The sequence below is a fragment of the Pan paniscus genome, chromosome 9, assembly GCF_029289425.2.
Source record: "Pan paniscus chromosome 9, NHGRI_mPanPan1-v2.0_pri, whole genome shotgun sequence".
NCBI lineage: Eukaryota > Metazoa > Chordata > Mammalia > Primates > Hominidae > Pan > Pan paniscus.
This window is the reverse complement of record NC_073258.2, coordinates 36,278,762-36,300,000: the sequence shown is the minus strand read 5'-3', so window position 1 is coordinate 36,300,000 and position 21,239 is coordinate 36,278,762. Positions and strand designations below refer to the sequence as shown.

Sequence of the window (21,239 nt, the reverse complement as noted above, 5' to 3'; positions counted from 1 at the left end):
GAGAAAAAGAGATAAAGCTAAGTATGAATGTATTTTTCCCACATTCCTTTTTCTTTCTTGGAAAGGCTGAAAGGAAAGCATCAGCCCAACTCAATTATTCCTCTCCCTCTCCCGTGTATCTAACATGAGATTGGGAATAGAGGAAGGCTAGTCTTTTCAAAAGCCATGGTAGTGCTTTCCTTTCCACCTTTTCCCCCTTCTCAAGCCTCACTAGGATGAACCAAGACACAGAAAACCAAAATAGGGACATATGAAACCTATACTAAAGGGAAAAATGGGGAAGGAGACCTGGGAAGAATGATGAAGGCTGCAATAACAAGACAAATCTATAATGGTAACAGAGTGTGCAGAATAAATATCTTAGCAATAAATGGCAAGTGATAGCTACAGTGAGCTGAGATCATGCTACTGCACTCCAGCCTGGGTGAAACAGTGAGACTGTCTCAAGAAAAAAAAAAAAAAAAAAGTCTTTTTTTAAAAAAAAATTTCCCCCCTCCCCCTCCCCCTCCCCACGGTCTCCCTCTCCCTCTCCCTCTGTTTCCACGGTCTCCCTCTCATGCCGAGCTGAGGCTGGACTGTACTGCTGCCATCTCGGCTCACTGCAACCTCCCTGCCTGATTCTCCTGCCTCACCCTGCCGAGTGCCTGCGATTGCGGGCGCGCGCCGCCACACCTGACTGGTTTTCGTGTTTTTTTGGTGGAGACGGGGTTTCGCTGTGTTGGCCGGGCTGGTCTCCAGCTCCTAACCGCGAGTGATCCGACAGTCTCGGCCTCCGGAGGTGCCGGGATTGCAGACGGTGTCTGGTTCACTCAGTGCTCAATGGTGCCCAGGCTGGAGTGCAGTGGCGTGATCTCGGCTCGCTACCACCTCCACCTCCCAGCCGCCTGCCTTGGCCTCCCAAAGTGCCCAGAGTGCAGCCTCTGCCCGGCCGCCACCCCGTCTAGGAAGTGAGGAGCGTCTCTGCCTGGCCGCCCATCGTCTGGGATGTGAGGAGCCCCTCTGCCTGGCTGCCCAGTCTGGAAAGTGAGGAGCGCCTCTGCCCGGCCACCATCCCATCTAGGAAGTGAGGAGCGCCTCTTCCCGGCCGCCATCCCATCTAGGAAGTGAGGAGCATCTCTGCCCAGCCGCCCATCGTCTGAGATGTGGGGAGCGCCTTTGCCCCGCCGCCCCGTCTGGGATGTGAGGAGCGCCTCTGCCCAGCCACCCCATCTGAGAAGGGAGGAGACCCTCCGCCCGGCAACCGCCCCGTCTGAGAAGTGAGGAGCCCCTCCGCCTGGCGGCCGCCCTGTCTGAGAAGTAAGGAGCCCCTCCGCCCAGCAGCCACCCCGTCTGGGAAGTGAGGAGCGTCTCCGCCCGGCAGCCGCCCCATCCGGGAGGGAGGTGGGGGGGTTAGCCCCCTGCCCGGCCAGCCGCCCCGTCCGGGAGGTGAGGGGCGCCTCTGCCCAGCCGCCCCTACTGGGAAGTGAGGAGCCCCTCTGCCCGGCCAGCCGCTCCGTCCAGGAGGGAGATGGGGGGGTCAGCCCCCCACCCAGCCAGCCACCCCGTCCGGGAGGGAGGTGGGGGGTCAGCCCCCCGCCCGGCCAGCCGCCCCGTCAGGGAGGGACGTGGGGGTGTCGGCCCCCCGCCCGGCCAGCCGCCCCGTCCAGGAGGGAGGTGGGGGGGGTCAGCCCCCCGCCCGGCCAGCCACCCCGTCCGGGAGGGAGGTGGGGGGTCAGCCCCCCGCCCAGCCAGCCGCCTCGTCCGGGAGGTGAGGGGCGCCTCTGCCCGGCCGCCCCTACTGGGAAGTGAGGAGCCCCTCTGCCCGGCCAGCCGCCCTGTCCGGGAGGGAGGTGGGGGGGTCAGCCCCCTGCCCGGCCAGCCGCCCCATCCAGGAGGGAGGTGGGGGGGTCGGCCCCCAGCCCGGCCAGCCACCCTGTCCAGGAGGTGAGGGGCCCCTCTGCCCGGCCGCCCCTACTGGGAAGTGAGGAGCCCCTCTGCCCGGCCACCACCCCGTCTGGGAGGTGTGCCCAACAGCTCATTGAGAACGGGCCATGATGACAATGGTGGTTTTGTGGAATAGAAAGCGGGGAAAGGTGGGGAAAAGATTGAGAAATCGGATGGTTGCCGTGTCTGTGTGGAAAGAAGTAGACATGGGAGACTTTTCATTTTGTTCTGTACTAAGAAAAATTCTTCTGCCTTGGGATCCTGTTGATCTGTGACCTTACCCCCCAACCCTGTGCTCTCTGAAACATGTGCTGTGTCCACTCAAGGTTCAATGGATTAAGGGCAGTGCAAGATGTGCTTTGTTAAACAGATGCTTGAAGGCAGCATGTTCGTTAAGAGTCATCACCACTCCCTAATCTCAAGTACCCAGGGACACAAACACTGCGGAAGGCCTCAGGGTCCTCTGCCTAGGAAAACCAGAGACCTTTGTTCACTTGTTTATCTGCTGACCTTCCCTCCACTGTTGTCCTATGACCCTGCCAAATCCCCCTCTGTGAGAAACACCCAAGAATGATCAATAAAAAATAAATAAATAAATAAAAAATAATTTAAAAAAAGTTTTTTGAGGCAAGGTCTATGTTTCCAAGGCTGGTCTTGGGTCTTGAACTCCTGGCCTCAAGCGATCCTCTCACCTCAGCCTCCTAAAATACTAGGATTACAGGTATGAGCCACCATGACCAGCCAGGAAGGTGTTTTTTGTTTGTTTGTTTTTTGAGATGGAGTCTCACTCTGTTGCCCAGGAGTGCAGTGGCAGGATCTTGGCTCACTGACACCTCTACCTCTCGAATTCAAGTAATTCTCCTGCCTCAGCCTCCTGGGATTACAGGTGTGTGCTGCCAAGCCCGGCTAATTTTTGTATTTTTAGCAGAGACAGGGTTTCACTATGTTGGCCAGGCTGGTCTCGAACTCCTGACCTCAGGTGATCCACCCACCTCGGCCTTCCAAAGTGCTGGGGTTACAGGCGTGAGCAACCACACCCTGCCCAGGAAGGTCTTTATAGGTAGGTGGAGGCAGGAAACACAGGAAGAGGGACAGGAATATGAAAGGAAGTTAACAAAGCAAAAGAAGATAAGAAAGAAAGCTATTCTGTATGAAATGAAAAGTTCAAGAAGGAAAAAGGTGAAAAGGTAGGCTGGAGCCAGGCTAAAGAAGTTCTTGAATGCTAAACAAAAAGCATGTTTAATAATTGTGGAAAGTATACCAAAGGATCAAAGATAAATAAAAGCTCTGCTAATGAAGTTAAAGCTCAGAGAAAGGTCCTGAAAATACCAAAGTGTTACAAGAAAAGCAAAAAAGGATACAGGTATTTTCATTACACAGTGATAGTAACTTCCAAAATAGATGTTACATTAAACTGTATAGCAATCCTGCTTCTATTTTAAAAAAGCAAGAAAAAGAAATTGGGCAGGGTTCATTAAGCTAAGTGGAATAAATCTCTCCTTTGGTGCTATGGTCTGAATGCATCCCCCTAAAATTCAAGTGTTGGAAACTTAACCCTCCCAACGCAATAGTGTTGGGAGGGTGGGCCTTTTGGGAGCTATTTAGAATGAATTAATACTACTATAAAAAGAGCTTGCAGGAGTATGATCACTCTCGCTTGCCCTTAAGCCTTCTACCACCAGGTGAGGACACAGTAATGCAACAAGATGCTGGTACCTTGATCTTGGACTTCCCAGCATCCAGAAGTGTGAGAAACAAATTTCTGTTCTTTATATAAATTATCCGGTCTCAGGCATTCCATTATAGTAACACAAAGTTGACTAAGACACTAGGTACAAAATTAAATTACTTTTTTTGTTTTCAGCAAAGATTTTCCTTCCCTGATCAGATGTAATAAGTAATTCTAAGATTAAGTAATTGAAGCTAGGCACATTGGCTCACACCTGTAATCCCAACACTTTGGGAGGCTGAGGCAGGCCGATCATCTGAGGGGTCAGGAGTTTGAGACAAGCCTGGCTGACATGGTGAAACCCCATCCCTACTAAAAATTAAAAAATTAGACTGGCATGGTGGCGCAGGTCTGTAGTCCCAGTTACTCAGGAGGCGGAGGTTGCAGTGAGCTGAGATAGCGGCACTGCACTCCAGCCTGGGCGACAGAGCAAGACTCTGTCTCAAAACAAGACGAACAAACAAAAGAAGGATTAAGTGCTTGAAATATATTAGTTATGCGTCAAATACTGTTCTAAGCACAACCGTATGAGGTTATTATTACCACTTTACAGATTAGAAAACCGAGGCACTGTGATGGCCTCTGCCCATCAGCCCCCTTTCTATCCTATTGGATCTGTTTCTCTGGAAAACCTTGACTAATACAAGAACAGTGAAATTAAGTAACTCATCCATGGTCAAACTACAAAGTCAAGTCACAAAATTAGGATTCAACTGGGCAGTCTGTTTCTAGAATCTGATCTCTTAATCCCTACACTGCATTGTCTCATATAATAAACTTTTTTGTTTCAGCAAATTAGAGGCAACTTTACATAGTCACACATTACTTAACAAGGATACATTCTGAGAAATATGTCAGTAGGGAATTTCATCATTGTGCAAACATGGAGTGTACTTACACGGCCTAGATAGTACAATCTACTACACACCTAGGCTATGTGGTATAGCATATTAGCTCCTAGACTACAAATGTGTACAGCATGTTACCGTACTGACTACTGTAGGCAACTGTAACACAGAGGTATTTATATCGAAACACAGAATAGGTATAGTAAAAATACAGTATTACAATGTTATGGGACCATCATCATATATGTGGTCCACAGTTGACTGAAACATCATTATGGAGTACATGCCTGTATTTCAATGTTATTAGTCTTCTCCAAAGAAGATGACACTTATTCAGATGGCTTAATTTTCTGGCCTCAACAAATTATCTGACTTTGCTTGCATTTAACTTTTGTCCTTATTCCCAAAGGTTTTTGTCACATCAAAAACCCACTATTAAGTTGGATCAAGTGCTGATATAGGAGCACATCAGTTTGCCATACCCCTTAAGGTTCCTAAAGCAGAGAATAATTACCAATTATATAAACGAGCCTCTTTATTTTCTGACAGTTTAAACTGTGAGTCATTAGACATAAGGAACATGACAAATAAAAAACATTTATGTATTTCTAATGACTATCTGATTTTTATGTATTTGCAGAGCTAACATTTTAAACCAATGAGACCTTTAGCATAGCTACTATACATGTTTGTCAAATCTCAAACTTGGTCCTTTTAAAAAAAATTTTAAATTTAATGTTTTTTTTTTTTTTAGAGATGGGGTTTTATCACGTTGCCCAGGCTGAAGTGCGGTGGCTATTCACAGGAACGATCATATGCACCACAGCCATGAACTCTTGGCCTCAACCTATTGAGGAGCCAGGGCTACAAGCACATGCCACCGCCCCCAATTTCAAACTTAGTATTTTTAAAAGACATCTTTCAGGTGTTACATTTTACTTTACGGAATGTGAAGGCATCTTAGATATAATTGGATACAACTGTCTCACCTTGCAGAGAGCTTATCAATAGTAATGGAAGGACTAAAACCCAAAGAAACAACAAAAGTATTTCATAAACATGTATACTTTCTTTTACTTACATCTTGACTTAGTGCCATGAAACTCCTCTGTAATTCTTTTGCAAACTCCAAATTATTTGTGACTTCCTGGTACTTAGAAACGGCATCCTAAAATGACAAAGAACCCAAACTTTACTGGAAAGACAAAAAACCACAGAATTAATTTTTGTCTTTAAAATAGTGAGCATTAGGTCTAAAATAAAAATATAACATCTTTACCAGCTGATCTTGATTAAGCCTTTCCCCTTTGTTCATTCGTTCCTGGTAGTCATCAAGCTTACCCTATGTTAAAAGAAAAAAAAGAATTACATTCCGTTTTGAAGGTATATACCAGCTTAAGCATGCTTGACAAAACCCTCACAATCCTCTAAGTTTGTCTCAAATTTTGACTTAAATAAACTTTTAAGATATATTCCAGTTTAAGTACATAAAAATTTTTTTTTTGAGACAGAGTTTCGCTCTTGTCACCCAGGCTAGCGTGCAATGGCACGATCTTGTCTCAATGCAACCTCTGCCTCCCACGTTCAAGCTATTCTACTGCATCAGCCCCTAAAGTAGCTGGGATTACAGGCACTCACCACCATGCCCAGCTAAATTTTTTGTATTTTTTGTAGAGACAGGGTTTCACCATGTGGCCAGGCTGATCTCAAACTCCTGACCTCAGGTGATCCACCTGCCTCGGCCTCCCCAAGTGCTAGGATTACAGGCATGAGCCACCGCGCCCAGCCTAAGTACATAAAACTTTTTAGATATACTCCAACCATTGCTGAATGATATCAAAGGCTGTATTGTAAACCAATGGCACAACATTATTCATTCTTTAGCTTAATCAAGAAAGAGTATTAGATGGACTAGGCATATGGCTCCTACCCACATGGGTAAGGGCCACAATTTGGTTAGGATCCTGCTTATACCCAAGTGAGCATATCAGACATTTATCAAGTTAAATTTTTGCCTCTCCCTCTCCCCAAAGAATTCATGTGACTAGGTGATATAAGAGTATTTTTAGGCTGAACACGGTGGCCCACACCTGTAATCCCAGCACTTTGGGAGGCCAAGGTGGGCGGATCACCTGAGGTCAGGAGTTCGAGACCAGCCTGACCAACATGGAGAAACCTCGTCTCTACTAAAAATACAAAATTAGCTGGGCATGGTGGTGCATGCCTGTAATCCCAGCTACTCAGGAGGCTGAGGCAGGAGAATCACTTGAACCCAAGAGGCAGAGGCTGCGGTGAGCCGAGATCGCACCATTGCACTCCAGCCTGGGCAACAAGAGTGAAATTTTGCATCCAAAAAAAAAAAAAAAAAGAGTATTTTTTCAGGCCAGGCACGGTGGCTCCCGCCTGTAATCCCAGCATTCTGGAAGGCCAAGGTGGGTGGATCATTTGAGGTCAGGAGATTAAGACCAGCCTGGCCAACATGATGAAACCCCATCTCTACCAAAAAACACAAAAATTAGCTGGGTATGGTGGTACGAGACTGTGGTCCCAGGTACTTGGGAGGTTGAGGTGGGAGAATCACTTGAACCCTGGAAGTGAAGGCTGCAGTTAGCTGAAATAATGCCAAAACTCCAGCCTAGGCGACAGTGTGAGACGCTGCTCCCCACCCCAAGGGGAAAAAAAGTATTTTTTTTCTGAATAAACTCATGGGCATATTGTCTTTAATGTACTTCATCCATTTATCTTTAACAAGATAGCTACCACCTCACTAATACACAAGTCAACAGCTTTGCTTTGTTAGTTCAAGGGTGAGGACAGAAAACTAACATCTGGTTTAAGATCCTATTTTCTTGCTAAGATTAAAACTTTGCAGGTTTCCCAGGCTACTATTAAGTAAGACCCCACAGATATTCAGGTAATGCAACAGAGTCACAAACTATTATTATTGTAAAGGTCAGAGGACAGTGAATGAGGATAAATCTAAATTAACAGGACAACACTTAATCCCAATAAATCATGAACATACATAGTTCCTTACCCCCTTACCAATAATAAAATTGTGAAACAAAGTACAAAGTTAAATTCTAATAAAGGGCATTCAGAAACCACAGAAGCCAGTTTAAAAGCAATGGTAATAAGTTTTGCTTTTTCTTTTTTTTTTTTTAGGTCAAATGATCTATTTTCTTTGTACCATAAACAAATGTCAACTTGCCTAGCCATTCTACCCCAAATTGAAAACCCTACCACAATTCCTTCCTAACACTGGAGGTAAATAAAACCAAGATAATCACTAAGACATTAAAGGCTTTTAATAGTACCCAATTTTATTATTAGATGAACTATTTCACACCATCTATAAGCCTCCAAATAAACAGGTATAAAATTTCAGTCTACTGATTTGAGGGAAAAAAAAAATTTTTTTTGTTTTACACTGATATGACAGACCTGACCCCAGGTGCAGAAGATGTGTCCAATTACCTCACAATACTCTGAGGATCAACAGATAGTTCATTCTCTTTTTTAAAAGGGAAGAAAAGGGAAGACTCATAAGCTTGGGAAGCTAAAAATTTTTAAAATAAAAAATTCTATTTGCTTAAAGGGTAGGCTATTTTTAAGAAATAAAAAACTAGACCAGGCCCGGTGGCTCACACCTGTAATCCCAGCATTTTGGGAGGCCAACGTCGGCAGATAACAAGGTCATGAGTTCAAGACCAGCCTGGCCAACATTGTGAAACCCCGTCTCTACCAAAAATACAAAAAGTAGCCGGGCATGGTGGCGCGCACTTGTAATCCCAGCTACTCAGAAGGCTGAGGCAGGAGAATCGCTTGAACCCAGGAGGCAGAGGTTGCAGAGAGCTGAGATCATGCCACTGCACTCCAGCCTGGGACAAAGCGAGACTCCATCTAAAAAAAAAAAAAAAAACTAAATAAGTTTTGAATTTATGATTTAGGATATTCCAAAATAATATTATAATCACAATTCCTCTATTTAAAAATATACAAACAGAAAATACGCAAATAGGAGGGCCTAAAGTTCACTGCTAGTACACAGTTCATTATTACTGAACAAAAGAAACACTGTTATTAACTTATACCTGGTATTTACTATCTTCATTTTTCTATAGTATTGTACATTTTTCAAGAAAATTTTTGCTAAATCTAGAAATACACCATACATCCCTCATGGGGTAGAGTTTGTATATCTAACCAAAATGGAGGTAGAATCAAACTCCTAAAAAATGTTTGTGTAGCGATGAAAATAAATATAAAAAGATAAACAATGAAAAAGGTAAGAATGGTACCTGAGTGGTAAAATTATAGCCAGAGCTGTGTTCCTTTTGCTTTGTTTTATACACTTAACTACTGTGCAATGAACATATAGTTTGTATAATGAAAACAATAAGAATTCCACGCAACAGAAAAGATACTAAAATTGACAGACTTCAGTACATTGTTAGGACTCTCACCAATAACAATCCTTAATTATGAACCTATACTATCCTATAGTAGGACAAGCTATCCTAGAGTAGAAAACCTCCAATTTTCTACACAATAACAAATTTAGAATTCATCCAAACCGAGAGCTATCGCAGATTACATTTTCCAAAGATAGCTACAAAATCTGCATGCAGTCTCACATACTGTTCTAAAATGTGACCTTGGCACTACTCCATTAACAACTAGTCTACTTCCCCTGCCATTGTACTTGAGTGAGCTTCAACCAAGAGTACTGTATAAGTGATGCTGTATGATTTCCAAGGCTGAGTCATAAAAGCAATCTATCTCTGCCTTGTTTGCTGGTGATCCAAACACCTGTATTTGGAGCCTTCAGCCATCATACAAATACAGTAACTCTGAGACTGCCACATCATGAGGAAGCCATGCCATGAAGAAAGTCCTCTTGCTTCTGATCAGCAATCCCTGTGGTTCTACTCATTTTAGTCCAAGCAACAAACATATGAATGAACAAGTCTTAGTCTTCCCACGAGGCCCCCAGTGTCATCGAACAGAAACATCAAAACTCCTGTGTGCCCTGTCTGAATCCCTGACAGGCAGAATCTTTGTGCATAAGAAAATCATGGTTTTAATCCCTTAAATTTTGGATTAATCTGTTACACGGCAATAACTGGAACAAGGTTAAAGGGGAAATGAAAAGGGAAACAGCCAGTATGTGAAACTCAGCTTCATGGTACACATCTTCATGGAACATTATGACAAAAGAAAGTATGCAAAAAGAACCCTGCATAGCCAAAATAAAGATCGACACATTATGGCCAGGCATGGTTGCTCAGGCCTGCAATCCCAGCACTTTGGGAGGCCAAGGCAGAAGGATCACTTGAGGCCAGGAGTTCAAGACCAGCCTGGACAACATAGTGAGAACCTGTCTCTACAAAAAATTTAAAAACTACCGAGGTGTGGAAATTTTTTAACTTAGTGCCTATGGTCCTAGCTACTTGAGAGGCTGACAGGATGATCACGAGACCACAAGTCGGAAGTCGTGATGTGCACGACTGCTCTCCAGCCTGGGTGACAGCACAGTATCGTGGCCAATAAAATAAAAATTTAAAAAAAAACAACTGTGCATTTTATTAAAGCTCATATGCCTATTTATTCTGATTTAGTATTACTATTAACATATTTCTCATGTTTCAATCCAATAACTGAGATTTTTAAAAGGTGAAGAACTGATGAGTTTACTGTAAGGAAATAAGTATATAAATCATAACTCAACAATCTCAAGACTCTTTTACAGAATTTTCAAAGAGCAGACCACAGTTCCTTATACCCAGCGAACTGAATTGCCCAATCAAAAAAATGTAGTAAATCAAAGGTACAGGTCCCGACGCCATGGCTCACACCTGTAATCCCAACACTTTGGGAGGCCAAGGCAGGCAGATCACTTGAGGTCAGGAGTTCAAGACCATCTTGGTCAACATGACAAAATCTCGTCTCTACCAAAAATACAAAAATTAGCTGGGCGTGGTGGCATGAACTTGTAATCCCAGCTACTCAGCAGGCTGAGGCACGAGAATCACTTGAACCCAGGAGGTGGAGACTACACTGAGTCGAGATTGTGTCACTGCATTCCAGCCCGGGAAACAGAGTAAGACTGTCTTAAAAAAAAAAAAAAAAATGCTGGGTGTGATGGCTCACGCCTGTAATGCTAGCACTTCAGGAGGCTGAGGCGGGTGGATCACAAGGTCAAGAGTTGGAGACCAGCCTGGCCAACATGGTGAAACCCTAACTCTACTGAAAAAAAAAAAAAAATACAAAAATTAGCCAGGCATGGTGGCATGTGCTTGTAGTCCCAGCTACTCGGGAGGCTGAGGCAGAAGGTGGAGGTTGCAGTGAGCCAAGACCATGCCACTGCACTCCAGCCTGGACAACAGAGTGAGACTCCGTCTCAAAAAAATAAATAAATAAAAAAGGTGGCCAGGCACAGTGGCTCACGCCTGTAATTCCAGCACTTTGGGAGGCCGAGGCAGGCGGATCACAAGGTCAGGAGTTCGAGACCAGCCTGGCCAATATGGTGAAACCCCGTCTCTACTAAAAATACAAAAATGAGCCGGGTGTGGAGGCGGCCACCTGTAATCCCAGCTACTCGGGAGGCTGAGGCAGGAGAACTGCTTGAACCCAGGAGGCAGAGGTTGCAGAGAGCCAAGATCGTGCCACTGCACTCCAGCCTGGGTGACAGAGTGAGAACCTGTCTCAAAAAAAATAAAAAATAAATAAATAAAAATAAATTAAAAAGGTACAGAAACTACAGGTCTTGGCCAAGCACAGTGGCTCACACCTGTAATCCTAGCACTTTAGCACTTTGACAGGCCAAGGTGAGGAAACCATCTGAGCTCAAGAGTAGGAGTTCAAGACCAGCCCAGGCAACATGGCAAAACCCTGTCTCTGCAAAAAATACAAAAAGTAGCCGGGCCTGGTGGCGCGCACCTGCAGTCCCAGGAGGTGCAGGTAGGAGGATCACTGAGTCTGGGGAGGTTGAGGCTGCAGTGAGTAGCCTCAACGTGTGATCGCGCTATCACACTCCAGCCTGACCAAGAGTGAGATCAAAAGAAACTACAGTTCATCCATATAACATTTTTCTAACCACAATAAAAAAAGAAAGTTTCATCATAGCATTACACATGTTCTTCCATGGCTGTTAACATTTTCTACACTACTATTACAAATATCCTATCCCCTGTCCTTGCCTAAGCTTCAGGAAAGCAGGATCCTAAGTCTGATCAAAGTTTCTAAGAAACAGCACTCAAAAGAGGAAATACCAAAACTTATTAAGAAAACTGCAGGATGACAATAAAAACTTAATTAAAAGACACGAGTTTTTCCCTTATCAGTAAAATATAGGATTTCCTGATCTCTCAGCTATTGAGGTATACAAAGAACTTTATCACCATGGAATCTGAGCTGGGAAGGACTTTCACTATTATATATAATCAGATCTCTGCAGAGCAGAGACCCTATGTTGGTTTACGTCAGTGATTTTTAAAACTGTAGGCCCCAAACCAGCAACATCAGCATCAACTGGCGACTTGTTAGAAACACAAATTCTCAGGCACTACCCCAGACCTACTGAATCAGAAACTCAGTGGTGGCTGGGGGAACCCAGCATTTTGTAGTGGGTATTGAGTCTTCTGGGTGATTCTGATGCATGCTAAAGTTTGAGAAACACTCATCTCGTTCAAATACATTGTAATTAACTTGTAATAGCCCAGTAGAACCTGGAAATAAATTATTCTGAATCAAACATATGGTATGATTAGTGACCTTAAAAACCATTATACGGGGCCGGGTGCAGTGGCTCACGCCTGTAATCCCAGCACTTTGGGAGGCCAAGGCGAGCAGATCACGAGGTCAGGAGATCGAGACCATCCTGGCTAACAAGGTGAAACCCTGTCTCTACTAAAAATACAAAAAAAAAATTAGTCGGGCGTGGTGGCGGGCACCTGTAGTCCCAGCTACTCAGGAGGCTGAGGCAGGAGAAAGGTGAGAACCCGGGAGGTGGAGCTTGCAGTGAGCCGAGATAGCGCCCCTGCACTCCAGCCTGGGCAACAGAGTGAGACTCCATCTCAAAAAAAAAAAAAAAAAAAAACCATTATACAGCAGCTTTAATTTGGAAGTAAGTTGTTCAATAAACTTTAAAGTTGAAACTTTAAACAACCCAGAAAACTTGAACTGTGGCTGGATTTCTAGACCAGTTTACGAATCTAACCTAGTAACTATCTCATAAAGAGAACACTCGTTTATGATCTGAACACTTAGGGGTTACCACCTTTGAGAAGGAGAGGTGAGAGAGAAAAAACAAAGGCTTACCACTGCCATTTGTAAGTAGTACTTTTGTTAAATCTTGCATTCTTAGCTGACACCTCAGAAGTTAAACTAAGTGGTAAATACCAAAATGTACACTATAAACAGAAAGCCTCTTACGACAATTGGTCTAATTTTTTACTTTTCAAAATGAAAGTAGCTATTACTATAGCTATAAAGATTACTATAGCTTGCAATCTCAGCTTACTCCTTAAGTGGCCTTCCGTGATAAGGAAAAGGATATGGTATCTGTACTTCTCCAAATACAATTTGCCTAATCTTTGAAAGCACAGACTACTCAAGAGAAAAATGATGCCATCTTAAGTGGCTTCATTCCTATTGTCACTTCCTATTCAAATGGTTTACATTAAAGTCCAACTAGAAAATTTGTCCACTGGTGTTAAAATTTACAGCATGAACTAAGCGAATATACAAGGAATAGCTTGTCACATTGACAGATCCAACATTATACTAAGAACAGAATGGTAAAGATAGGAGTAATAAAGGGCTCCAGACAGACACAGCTTTATTCTTTCCTGGGCTGGAACATGGCTAACAGCAGCAGGAGAGGTAACAGTAAATTGGTCAGCTACTCATGAAACAAATAAAATAAGATATCAAGTATTTTTCCTAGAGAATGAAACCATTTTCCTAGCATAAAAATGTATCTTCGATATTCAGAGAAGGACTGTGTGGTAGATAGAGCTCCCTCTCCCCCCTCCCCCCTCCCCCGTCTCCCCTCCCCCCTCCCCCGTCTCCCCTCCCCCCTCCCCCGTCTCCCCTCCCCCCTCCCCCGTCTCCCCTCCCCCCTCCCCCGTCTCCCCTCTCCCCTCTCCCCTCTTTCCACGGTCTCCCTCTGATGCCGAGCCGAAGCTGGACGGTACTGCTGCCATCTCAGCTCACTGCAACCTCCCTGCCCGATTCTCCTGCCTCAGCCTGCCGAGTGCCTGCAATTGCAGGCGTGCGCCGCCACGCCTGACTGGTTTTCGAATTTTTTTGGTGGAGACGGGGTTTCGATGTGTCAGCTGGGCTGGTCTCCAGCTCCTAACCGCGAGTGATCCGCCAGCCTCGGCCTCCCGAGGTGCCGGGATTGCAGACGGAGTCTCGTTAACTCAGTGCTCAATGGCGCCCAGGCTGGAGTGCAGTGGCGTGATCTCGGCTCGCTACAACCACCTCCCAGCCGCCTGCCTTGGCCTCCCTAAGTGCCGAGATTGCAGCCTCTGCCTGGCAGCCACCCCGTCTGGGAAGTGAGGAGCGTCTCCGCCTGACTGCCCATCGTCTGGGATGTGAGGAGCCCCTCTGCCTGGCTGCCCAGTCTGGAAAGTGAGGAGCGTCTCTGCCCAGCCGCCATCCCATCTAGGAAGTGAGGAGCGCCTCTTCCCGGCCGCCATCACATCTGGGAAGTGAGGAGCGTCTCTGCCCGGCCGCCCATCGTCTGAGATGTGGGGAGCACCTCTGCCCTGCCGCCCCGTCCGGGATGTGAGGAGCGTCTCTGCCCGGCCGCCCTGTCTGAGAAGTGAGGAGACCCTCTGCCTGGCAACCGCCCCGTCTGAGAAGTGAGGAGCCCCTCCGCCCGGCAGCCACCCCGTCTGAGAAGTGAGGAGCGTCCTCCCTCCTCATCTGGGAGGGAGGTGGGGGGGTCAGCCCCCCGCCTGGCCAGCCGCCCCGTCCGGGAGGTGAGGGGCACCTCTGCCCGGCTGCCCCTACCGGGAAGTGAGGAGCCCCTCTGCCCGGCCAGCCGCCTCATCCGGGAGGGAGGTGGGGGGGTCAGCCCCCCGCCTGGCCAGCCGCCCCGTCCGGGAGGCGAGGGGTGCCTCTGCACGGCCGCCCCTACCGGGAAGTGAGGAGCCCCTCTGCCCGGCCAGCCGCCTCGTCCGGGAGGGAGGTGGGGGGGTCAGCCCCCCGCCTGGCCAGCTGCCCCATCCGGGAGGTGAGGGGCGCCTCTGCCCGGCCGCCCCTTCTGGGAAGTGAGGAGCCCCTCTGCCCGGCCAGCCGCCCCGTCCGGGAGGGAGGTGGGGGGGTCAGCCCCCCGCCCGGCCAGCCGCCCCGTCCGGGAGGGAGGTGGGGGGGTCAGCCCCCCGCCCGGCCAGCCGCCCCGTCCGGGAGGGAGGTGGGGGGGTCAGCCCCCCGCCCGGCCAGCCGCCCCGTCCGGGAGGGAGGTGGGGGGTCAGCCCCCCGCCCGGCCAGCCGCCCCGTCTGGGAGGGAGGTGGGGGGGTCAGGCCCCGCCCGGCCAGCCGCCCTGTCCGGGAGGTGAGGGGCGCCTCTGCCCGGCCACCCCTACCGGGAAGTGAGGAGCCCCTCTGCCCGGCCAGCCGCTCCCTCCGGGAGGGAGGTGGGGGGGTCAGCCCCCCGCCGGGCCAGCCGCCCCGTCGGGGAAGTGAGGGGCGCCTCTGCCCGGCCGCCCCTACTGGGAAGTGAGGAGCCCCTCTGCCCGGCCAGCCGCCCTGTCCGGGAGGGAGGTGGGGGGTCAGCCCCCCGCCCGGCCAGCCGCCCCGTCCGGGAGGTGAGGGGCGCTTCTGCCCGGCCGCCCCTACTGGGAAGTGAGGAGCTCCTCTGCCCGGCCACCACCCCATCTGGGAGGTGTACTCAACAGCTCATTGAGAACGGGCCATGAAGACAATGGCGGTTTTGTGGAATAGAAAGGGGGGAAAGGTGGGGAAAAGATTGAGAAATCGGATGGTTGCTGTGTCTGTGTAGAAAGAGGTAGACATGGGAGACTTTTCATTTTGTTCTGTACTAAGAAAAATTCTTCTGCCTTGGGATCCTGTTGATCTGTGACCTTACCCCCAACCCTGTGCTCTCTGAAACATGTGCTGTATCCACTCAGGGTTGAATGGATTAAGGGCGGTGCAAGATGTGCTTTGTTAAACAGATGCTTGAAGGCAGCATGTTCGTTAAGAGTCATCACCACTCCTTAATCTCAAGTACCCAGGGACACAAACACTGCGGAAGGCCTCAGGGTCCTCTGCCTAGGAAAACCAGAGAACTTTGTTCACTTGTTTATCTGCTGACCTTCCCTCCACTATTGTCCTGTGACCCTGCCAAATCCCCCTCTGCGAGAAACACCCAAGAATGATCAATAAAAAAGAAAAAAAAAAAATGTATCTTCAGGCCAGGCGCGGTGGCTCACACCTGTAATCCCAGCACTCTGGGAGGCCGAGACAGGTGGATCACCTGAGGTCAGGAGTTCAAGACCAGCCTGACCAACATGGAGAAACCCCGTCTCTACTAAAAATACAAAATTAGCCAGCCATGGTGGCACATGCCTGTAAACACAGCTACTAGGGAGGGTGAGGCAGGAGAACTGCTTGAACCCGGGAGGTGGAGGTAGTGGTGAGCTGAGATCACACCATTGCACTCCAGCCTGGGCAACAAGGGCGAAACTCCATCTCAAAAAAAAAACTATCTTCATCAGAAAGCCTACTACGTTACAATGTTGATAACACACACCTGCCCTCTTAGAGCCTTTCTAACTTGAAATTCAATTTAGAGTTCCTTTTCAGCTGAGTATCCTAAGTGTATTAAAAATCCATTTACAGCACACATATGAGCAAGATAAAAATCAGGCCATTTCCCAGATTACCCAGAGTCTTTAAGGGGGAATCATGGGAGAGGTGTGACCACATCCAGTAGATGTCAGAGTCATGTGGTACTGGGAAATAATTATTCCAACAAGTGCTATCCAGTCTCGCTCTATATCCTGTTTCTTTACTGCTTTTAATAGTTGACAGTATTCACTATGTAACAGACATTCAAATTTAAAAGGTAGCTAACCCTATCAGGGAGGCATTACTATCAATCATATTTCACCTAACTGTAAATTGAAAGACACAGTTAAATAACTTACCTAAGTAAGGTCTTAAATCCCAGAAAAATCATTTGTGCCTTAACAACCCTCCCCCTTAGAATGTCATTCTGGATTCCAGCTGTTGCTACATTCCAGCTCTGCCTCTGCTGCTGCTGTTTTCTTCCTTTCTCCAATCAGATTATTATGTTGTGCTGAATTGCAATACATCTAGATCTTCCATTCTTCCCAAGAAGTTTTTCATCACCACCAAAGTTACTTTCTTGAAATGGATTTTTTAAATTAAGTTCAGTAGGTGCCATTAGGGTGCCAGAAGAGGGATATCCATGATAGATGTCCTCCTGGGCTTTGCTTCTTTATTGTTATAGCCAACAAATTCCACAAATAAAAAATTTAAGAAGAAATTTTTAATTATGCAATTAAAAATAAATAGCAAAGAGAGATGATAAACTCCAAAAAACCCTAAAAATTCTTCAACTAGACAATTTTAAATAGTCAGAAGAAAGATTAGGAGGAAACATCTGAAAAAAACTAACTTGGCTATCCAGGAAAACTTCGTAACTCCTATTCTCAAATAAGGAGATGTCTAAACTGAGAGGGAATACTTAAAAATGAAGCCTAAAATAACCAAAGTAGTTAAGAGCACCTAGCTATACTTTATGTATCCAGGCCAAATAAATCACTTCTAGAGTACTGTACCAACTTTTGCAAAGACAAAATATTTCTTTTCCTCTCAACTTTCCATAATCTTTAGCAGTTTTCCTTTTTTTTTTTTTTTTTGAGACAGAGTTTTGCTCTGTCGCCCAGGCTGGAGTGCAGTGGCGTGATCTCGGCTCACTGCAAGCTCTGCCTCCTAGGTTCACGCCATTCTCCTGCCTCAGCCTCCCGAGTAGCTGGGACTACAGGCGCCCACCACCACGCCCGGCTAATTTTTTGTATTTTTAGGAGAGACGGGGTTTCACCACGTTAGCCAAGATGGTCTTGATCTCCTGACCTCGTTATCCGCCCGCCTCGGCCTCCCAAAGTGCTGGGATTACAGGCGTGAGCCACCGCGCCCGGTCCAATCTTTACCAGTTTTTCCAGGTATTATTTCAAGTCCCCAATCCCCACATTCTCTGTTCTTCACTTAGACAATTACGAGTTTTGACTTTGCCCACAATGGTAGGCAGCTGACTGTCTCCTATTTGCCCTCCACAAATTCAACTGAGTATTGTTAGCTAGTGAAATCCCCAGAAGACAAAAAAGATAGTAAGCAAAAGTTTCCTCAATTTTTAAAAGCAGGGTAGAAAGAACATACACTACAATCCATAGCTGATCCATGGCAGCTTTCTTCAAATGTTGAAAGCATGCTCATGTAGCGGGAGTCTATGCTGTTCCAGAAAACAAAGACTATTCAACAGTGGTGGTAAGGATATGCTTTTTTTTTTTTTTTTTTTTTTGAGACAGACTCTCGCTGTGTCACCCATGCTGGAGTGTAGTGGTGCGATCTTGGCTCATGCAGCCTCTGCCTCCCAGGTTCCAGCGATTCTCCTGCCTCAGACTTCCAGGTAACTGGGATTACAGGCATGAGCCACTACGCACAGCTAATTTTTGTATTTTTAGTAGAGACGGGGTTTCACCATGTTGGCCAGGCTGATCTCGAACTCCTGACATCAGGAGATCTGCCCGCCTCAGCCTCCCAAAAGTGTTAGGATTACAGGCATGAGCCATTGTGCCCGGCCGGTAAGGATATACTTCTACCACCAAGAACTTAAAGAGTGGCACACCAATGAAACAAATTTTCATTGAGAAACGAGCACTCTACCAGGCCCTGGAAGACTGGTTAAAGCAGAGGCTGAATGAACACCTGTCGGGAATGCTGGATTTCTGAACGCTAAGAATGGCATAAGAATGCTAACCTAGGCCAGGTGCAGTGGCTCATGCCTGTAATCTCAACACTTTGGGAGGCCAAAGTGGACGAATCTCCTGAGGTCAGGAGTTTGAGACCAGCCTGGGCAACATGATGAAACCTGGTCTCTACTAAAAATACAGAAAATTAGCCAGGTGCGGTGGTGGTTGCCTGTAATACCAGCTACTTGGGAGGCTTAGGCAGGAGAATCACTTGAACCTGGGAGGCAGAGGTTGCAGTGAGCTGAGATTGCGCCATTGTACTCCAGCCTGGGCAACAAAAGCAAACCTCCATCTCAAAAAAAAAAAAAAAAAAAAAAGGATGTTACCTAAGGTTCCATTGTAAGATAATTTTTCAAGCAGGTTAAGTATCCAGGAGTTTAGTTTCACAAGCCGTTTGTCCAATTTTTTAAAAAAGATAAAACCCAATCCTGTAAAAACCTTTATTCCTTGTCCAAGGTTATAATTATGCAGGTAAGTCTGAGTGAATTGAAGCAGCTGACTCTAGTAGGAAAAAGAAATGTTAACAAGTTCCAGCATCACCTACTTTGAACTATATTCTTAAAAAGTCTAAAGCTTCTGGATTTGAAAAGCAAATTACCATAAATAATCTTAAAGGGCATCTTTCGAAATATTAGTTGCTTTAACCAAGCTATTCCTTAGCATAATTCTGTACAACTTATTTATATTAATACATTCCTTGGGAGTTAAATGTAAAAAAATTACATCCCCACCATCACTGTTTAATACTTTTTCATTTTCTAAAACAGCACAGACTCCTGCTACATGAGCAAGCTTTCAGCATTTGAAGATAGCTGCCATGGATCATCTATAGATTGCAATGTGTTCTTTCTACCGTCCTTTTAAAAACTGAGGAAACTTTTGCTTACTATCTTTCCTGTTCACAATGTAAAAAGAAGTTCAATGTAACTCAAAGTGTAGGCCCAAAGGGTTTTTTAATGACTAAAGTATATTTCAGTTATTTCTATGTATTGAGGTGGGCCAGGCACAGTGGGTCAACCCTGTAATCCCAACACTTTGGGAGGCTGAGACAAGAGGATTGCTTAAGGCTAAGAGTTCAAGGTTGGAATGAGCTATGATTGCCCTGCTGAACTCCAGCCTGGGTGATAGTGAGACCCTGTCTCTAAAAAATTAAAATTAAAATATTTTTAGAACAGTATTGAGGAGAATGCAATGAAATTTCCAATAATGTACAATGGTTCTAATAAGAATTATCTGTGTTCTCTTAAGACCATTCACATATCTTGCTAATGCTACCCAGCTTTTTTTTTTTTGAGATGGAGTATCACTCTGTCGCCCAGGCTAAAGTACAGTGGCGCGATCTCGGCTCACTGCAACGTCTGCCTCCCAGGTTCAAACAATTCTCCTGTCTCGGCCTCCCAAGTAGCTGGAACTACAGTTGCATGCCACCATGCCCGGCTAATTTTTCATATTTTTAATAGAGGCGGGGTTTCACAGGTTGGCCAGGCTGGTCTCGAACTCCTGACCTCAGGTGATCCACCTGCCTCAGCCTCCCAAAGTGCTGAGATTACAGGCGTGAGCCACCATGCCCAGCCTGCTACCCAGCTTTAAAAAAAAAAAAAAAAAAAAAAAAAGTATTCTTCTACTTGCCTACTCATCAACTCTACGCACCTGTAAAAAGTTAAAAAAACCCTTCAGGAAAAAAATCAATTTCAATAAAAAAACACTGCAAGTAAATAGTTCTGTGCAAAAAGCATTTCCTCCCTAACCCCATGGATTAATCCATTTTAACAGGGTTGTTAATGAAGCTACAGATATTTCTATGTAATGATTTGGCCAAACTAGCAAGTACTTATTCAGCATATACCATGTGTGAGAAAGCACAGCAAAGTGATGTTAATAGTCTCTGCCCACAAAGAGCTTATTACCAATTTAGAAAAACATGTAAGGTTAACAACACAAGGCAATATAAAAATGTCAAGAAGTTTTGGAGGCCGAGGCAGGCAGATCACAAGGTCAGGAGTTCAAGACCAGCATGGCCAACATGGCGAAACCCCGTCTCTACTAAAAATACAAAAAATTAGCCAGCTGTGGTGGCATGCACTTGTAGTCCCAGCTACTCAGGAGGCTGAGGCAAGAGAATCACTTGAACCCAGGAGGCGGAGGTTGCAGTGAGCCAAGACCACACCATTGCACTCCAGGCTGGGCGACACAGCAAGACTCCGTCTCAAAAAAAAAAAAAAAACCAATGTCAAGAAGTGTACAGACAATAGGTAACAGGGAAGTTAAAGGAAACAAACTACTTTAGCTGAGCATGGTCAAGAAGCACACCCTCCCCTTTCCTCAGGAAGTTTGAATTTTGAACTCTACTCAGTAAATTATCTTTCACCCACGTTTTTGTACTCATAGTCTATCTAACAAAAGCACTGTAGTAGAGCTAGTGAAAGAAATAAATAAATGGGCTAAAACAAAGCAATTTACAGTTCCAACTTTGGATGAATTTCTCTTCTGCTACTCCTCTCACTCTTCTATACTGTATACACACACACCATTCATTTCCCCCAGAAAAAGGAACCAATTACCAAAAAATACCCAGAAGCTTGGAATACAGTAATTTGGATGAAAAGGTTGTCACACTTCTTATTTCTCTCTACTGGTAATGCTTTTTCCAGATTTTTCCGGTCTACAACATACCAAGCTGCAGTAGAGTCTGACAAATGTACATAGGAAGCTAAACATAAAGAAAAA

General features: G+C 45.9%; 1 protein-coding gene across 1 annotated transcript in view; it reads right to left on the bottom strand.

The window, feature by feature from the left end:
- Positions 1–21,239, bottom strand: part of CAPRIN1 (cell cycle associated protein 1) — a 54,186-nt gene that overhangs the window by 25,424 nt on the left and 7,523 nt on the right. Inside the window, exons 3-4 of the mRNA XM_034932395.2 lie at positions 5,780–5,842; positions 5,582–5,668 (exon numbers count right to left, since the gene is read on the bottom strand). Of these exons, the coding sequence (XP_034788286.1) occupies positions 5,582–5,668; positions 5,780–5,842 (150 nt within the window). The remainder of the gene's footprint in view (positions 1–5,581; positions 5,669–5,779; positions 5,843–21,239) is intronic.